Source organism: Staurois parvus, unplaced genomic scaffold (assembly GCF_062004578.1).
Source record: "Staurois parvus isolate SC_StPar_1 unplaced genomic scaffold, SC_StPar_1.0 ptg000237l, whole genome shotgun sequence".
Taxonomy (NCBI): domain Eukaryota; kingdom Metazoa; phylum Chordata; class Amphibia; order Anura; family Ranidae; genus Staurois; species Staurois parvus.
The window spans coordinates 5697897-5703639 of NW_028318033.1; the positions used below are offsets into that span (position 1 = coordinate 5697897).

The 5743-nt window shown below is 40.4% G+C and overlaps 1 protein-coding gene across 1 annotated transcript; it reads left to right on the top strand.

The window, feature by feature from the left end:
* Positions 1–1493: 1493 nt before the first annotated feature.
* SSTR1 (somatostatin receptor 1) lies at positions 1494–4399 on the top strand. The gene has a single exon (XM_089680255.1). The coding sequence runs from the start codon at positions 2063–2065 to the stop codon at positions 3170–3172; it is 1110 nt and encodes a 369-aa protein (XP_089536381.1). The 5' UTR covers positions 1494–2062; the 3' UTR covers positions 3173–4399.
* The last annotated feature ends 1344 nt before the right edge of the window (positions 4400–5743 follow it).

The following is a 5743-nucleotide window of genomic DNA, read 5'->3' on the forward strand; positions in this document are numbered from 1 at the left end:
AAAATGCAAAAAGCTATTCTAATAGTTTTATATAACACAGCAGCATCCAGAGGCGGACTGACCATTTGGAAACTCAGGCACTGCCCGAGGGCCCAGGGTCAGTAGGGGGCCCCATGAGATGCCCCTGGTACCTTTTTCATAGGCTTTTTGGGCAAGGACACAGGGGCCCCATGATCCCCTATTGCCCGGGGGCCCCATGAGTTGTCAGTCCGCCCCTGGCAGCATCCACACATGTAGGACACCCAACGCTAGAGGTGATTTATTCTTCCACATCAAATACACTTTTGCACTAATATTACAGTGTTTCTCTCCGTTTTGCTCCATCACTGAGCTAATGTGACCTCAGCACTGATGGAGAGGGGCAGGGGAGAGTCAAACAGGGATGCTGTGCAGGCAACTAACATTCTCCTTATCAACTGATGATGTCATTGGTTGTCAGGACGCCGATGGCTAGAAGGTTGTAAAGGTGCACAATGAAGACCTGTGGCTTTGTGTAACTAAAAGGCAGGCTTCTTCCACCTGCTGGCTTGTAGACAAGTTTTGGGCAACTTTTAGACATTTTACCAAGGCACCCCTGAAGGAACCTCGAGGCACCCCAGGGTGCTTGGGCACCCTGGTTGAGAAAGGCTGCACTACAGTATGAGGAACAACAAGTTGGTCCGTTTACATCACATGATATCAGAAGTGGATAGAGCAACTAAACCGTAAGCAGCCCAAGAATCCAAGTAATTTTTTACTTCAATGAGTGACCATAGATAACCCTTTTTAATAAGTAATGCTCAAATCTTTGAACCTTTTCCTCCAAGAAGTAAGAACTGAAGTAAAATTCTCTTGGCAGTAGTCGGTATTCACCATGATGATATTCACAATTACCCTGAGGCTAAGACCAGGTCCACATCTGTGTGGTTCATTATAGATGAGTTATGTTCTGGGTGCATTACTGTTGATCCTTCAATAATGTACAATTTGGTGAAAGGATTTTTTTTAGCATCTAAAACACAATTAAACAGTTGTGAATAGAGCCTAAAGCCGCAGTTTTCTTTAGTTCTGACCATGGACCTGCAAAACTCACCACAAAACAGCAACATCTGAAATGAAGAATGTCTTTTAACATGTCAAATCATCCTCTTCATTTAAACTGGCAGCTCTGTGCATAAGTGGTGTTTGTTGAATGACACCCACAAATGAAAATGTTAATGAGATAAAGATATTGTAAGTCACGCAGGGAAAGAGTGAGCATCACGCAGGACCAGAATAGAACATGGAACTGTGAGCGGAAACAAAAGAAGGTCCTACTTCATTGATCTTAAGCTTGGCAGTTCACCTAATGCTTTGAAACATTAAACATGGTAGGGGTTAAGCAAAAGAGAACGCTATAAAGATAAAAAAGACAAATACACCCCCTAGAGAAGAGACAACATATTGTGTGGGAGATTTGCTCCCCTCCCTACACAGCAAGGAGCAGGTCCTCCTCATTTCAACCTTCAGCATCTTGCACCCCCTGCATCCTCACATTCTGCAGTGTTAGATATTTCAGCTGTGCCCCAGAGCTACGCTTTCTTGCGCTTTTGTTACTGTGTAATAACTGTTTCTGGTGCTTTCTGATCAGTGAATCACTCAGGCACTGCTCCTCCTTCAGCCCCTGCTTTTCATCTACAGTCTGTAACAAATATTGCAGCTCCAGAGATTTCATGCTACTCTTTGCTGGAGAAAGGATTGCTGCAGACTTCAAGAGCTTCTTCTTTTTTTGCATGTTACCTAAGTGAAGGAAGAATGTGATTCCTATATCTTGGACCAAATGTGATGTGATCCGACTTGTAACTGGAGCGTTAACCTGCTGAATTGGCTGACATGGACAGAAAAAGCAAACAAAATGACATATTTAAAATCTATGCTGAGAGGATTTGAACTGAGTATTGTGTGCTTCTATCAAGAACTCAACTCTATTGCAGCAAAGCTAGCTTTAAAGCAAGAACGGATTGTGTCTACCTGCAACCTGTATAACTCTGAAAGACAAGACTGATTTTTTTTATTATTTTACCCTGTTTAGCTAAATTTCAAGATGCTGCAGAACAATACATCCACAGTGTTGATAGAATTACTGGACAGTGCAGGACAGTTGACTTTGGGCAACAGCTCCCGAAATAGCACTTCTACAGAGTCCCCTGGAATTGCAATCTTTATTTCATTTGTCTATTCTTTAGTTTGTATTGTGGGATTGTGCGGTAACTCTATGGTGATTTATGTCATCTTGCGTTATGCCAAAATGAAGACTGCCACAAACATCTATATTTTAAATCTGGCCATTGCCGATGAACTTCTCATGCTGAGTGTACCTTTTTTGGTGACATCTACTCTCCTCCGGCACTGGCCATTTGGTTCTCTTCTCTGTAGGCTGGTTCTGAGTTTGGATGCTATGAACATGTTTACAAGTGTCTACTGCTTGGCGGTTCTTAGTTTGGACAGGTATGTGGCAGTAGTCCATCCCATAAGTGCTGCTCGCTACAGACGTCCGAGTGTGGCAAAGATGGTAAACCTTGGAGTTTGGCTCTTTTCGATTCTTATTATTATGCCCATTGTAATCTTCTCCAGTACAGCACCTAACAGTGACGGGACAGTGGCTTGCAATGTACATATGCCTGAACCTTCTCAACGATGGGTTGTGGTCTTTGTACTCTATACATTTCTGATGGGCTTCCTCCTACCTATGGCTGCCATCTGTCTCTGCTATATTCTCATTATCACTAAAATGAGAGTCGTGGCTCTAAAGGCTGGTTGGCAGCAACGACGCAGATCTGAGCGTAAGCTGACACTTATGGTAACTGTAGTGGTGACAGTTTTCGTGGTATGCTGGATGCCTTTCTATGTAGTGCAGTTGGTGGGGGTCTTTGCCAGGAGGGGGGACACTACAATCAGTCAACTCTCTGTTGCACTTGGTTATGCCAACAGTTGTGCCAATCCATTTCTCTATGGTGTCCTATCTGACAATTTCAGACGGTCCTTTCAGAAGGTCTTGTGCCTTAGTTGGATGGAAAATGCCACAGAAGAACCAGTGGACTACTATGCCACGGCATTGAAAAGCAGAGCTTACAGTGCTGAGGATCTCCAGAATGGCATGTTGACAACAGGCAGCACATATCGCAATGGGACCTGCAGCTCCAGGACTCATTAGAGGAAATACACTTACACCTAAATGAAGTTATTGATTCATTTACTCTATGCCTTTCATGAAAATGACAATGGACAGTCATAGGAATAACAACTCTAGTGCAAACAGATGAACTGCAGTTAAGAAGGGACTTATTTTCATGCATTTTATAGTGTTACCAAAATACCATTTTGCACTGATAGCTTAAGATTGCAATCATTTTAATAATACCATCAGGCTAATTAATAAGCCAGTGCAAACCGCAGTAACCCATAACAACCAATTAATGATTACCTTTAAAACTTTAGAGCAGTCAGAACAACAAAAGGTGAATTTGCAAATGGTTGCTTTGGGTAACTAAATGTTGCCTTATTCAACTCTGTTTACTGTTCTATTTTAGAGCATTTTCTGTAATTATGGTTGTGATACTGTATTTAGCATAATTTTCATCCAAGACAAATTACAATAGTACTAATAATTTTGTAATATGGCTGTTTGACACTGGGCTTAGGCATGAACAGACACTGTTTCTAAGGGTGGGAAAACACTTTAGAATTCAGAAAGTAAAGCTTTTGGCATTACCAGTAAATGGCGTGTGACCCAGAAATATCAGGATAACGAGAGTATCATCTGTATTCTTGACTTGACATACATTAGCATCTCAGTTTTGGGGGTTTATGTCCTCGGTATGTGCAGCACAAAATCCTCATGAATATTTAGCATGTGTAAAATTGATTTCTCTGTCATTTTGTTTGTCTACAATGGAATTTGGATCATTGTTTTGCTGTAAGCTAAATTACTAAATGTTGCAGACAAATCTAGTTGATGTTTGCAAAGCTCATAAGGCTCAGCCAAAGGTTTTATCTGTAGTCTTAACACCGAACACAGGAAAAATGATAATTTGTTCAGAAAAATAAACCCATTAGGCATTAAGGCAGTTTTCATAATGCACATAAATTAGCTGCTGCTATCTAGAGATTTATACAAAGTTTTTGCTGGTGCTTGGTCATAGAGCTGATGCTCCAATGGCAGAAAATGTATTCTGATGTTTGGTCTTAAAAGGTTAAGTGGTTTGATGTGCCACATGCATTGTGCCAATGCCAGCCCTTTTCGTTACACCTGTGTTGATGCTGCTGCAGGATTATAGAAAGTCTGAAAATCTATATGCAAACAAATGCTTTTTCTTGCAATTACATAGCTGAAGTATTGACATGCTATTCATTATTAAACATAAATTGATTTTGCATACTCGATTTTGTCTAGATTCATTTATAAAGCTTCATTTTAGAATTGTGATTGTCATTTCCATAATAATCACAGCAAACATTTTGCAAGCCAAAACATAACAATGTTGCATTAAAAGCAAAACTGCTTGAATATAATATATGTATATATGTAAATTTAAAAAGTGTTCTCTACAGGTACTAGATCAGAAAATGGCTTAATGATCCCTCCTGTTCTAAGTAACATCACATAACCTACGTTTATGAGTTCAAATAAGGAATCTTGCCTGTTGTTTCCTGGACACCGGAGAATTTATTTTGTTTTGTATCAGTCTGACTGCTTTCGCTTCTAGGTAGATCGAAGACCATTCAGGTTGAAATGCCTTTTATTTTATTTACAAGTAATGGGGATATTAAAGTAATGTAAACCCTATCCCTAAAATCTCATATATGTTTTAATGCGTGAAATACTTTTTTCTTCATTTTCTTTATTGGAAAAATGTGGCATTTACAATCTCGTTAACAAAGTGCTGTAAGATCAGTTGTATATAGATAAGCAATAACAATATCCTCAAAGAATGGCAAGACAGATAACATAAGAATATACCACGATGATCAAGGGATTAAATAAGAAAATGGATCGATGACAGGCTCGAGAGGCCACTTTTCAAATGGGAACTACAGGGGTGGGAATGAGCGGCCAGGTCAAGTGTCTACATGGGCTCCCGGCCAGTAAAGCATGAGAAGTCATTCCGTGTAAGAGTAACCTGAGCTAGGTAGTAGAAGAACATTTCTCATACAGCCACCTTTTTTAATTATAAATTTAAAGATAGAGGGGGTCTAAAGAACAGAAAAGGTAAAGACAGAAGAGGAGGGGTGCAGAAGGACAAGTGAGGAGGAGGAGAGGGTAGAGCATCCAACAACACATGAAGTAATTTCAAAAGTATTGTTTCAAAAGTAAAGCATTGCCATTGATATGCCCATGAATCATGTTCACCAAGTGAGTGTATAATGTTTCTAACCCTTTATGTTTTCACAAAATGCTACACTTAGGTGTCCTTTTATCATGCAGTGGTAAATGACCGCTGCTCTGTTCTCTGGCATTCTCAGAGGAGACAGTTCTTCTCTGAATGCCTTTTTATGAAGCGGTGTAGATCACTTCTCCGAAAGAGTTGAGAAGCAATCTACAAACGCTTTCAACTCTGGAAAACAGCTGCTTTTACTATCATCTCGCGAGATTACAGTAAGAGATCAGTCAAACAGTTTACTAAGCAGCGGTAAATTATCGCTGCTTCGTTTGCGGTTCCCCCGATTCTTCAGCTCTGAGCTGGAGAATCTGGAGGGAGAACACAGATCACCAGTGAAGGGCTGA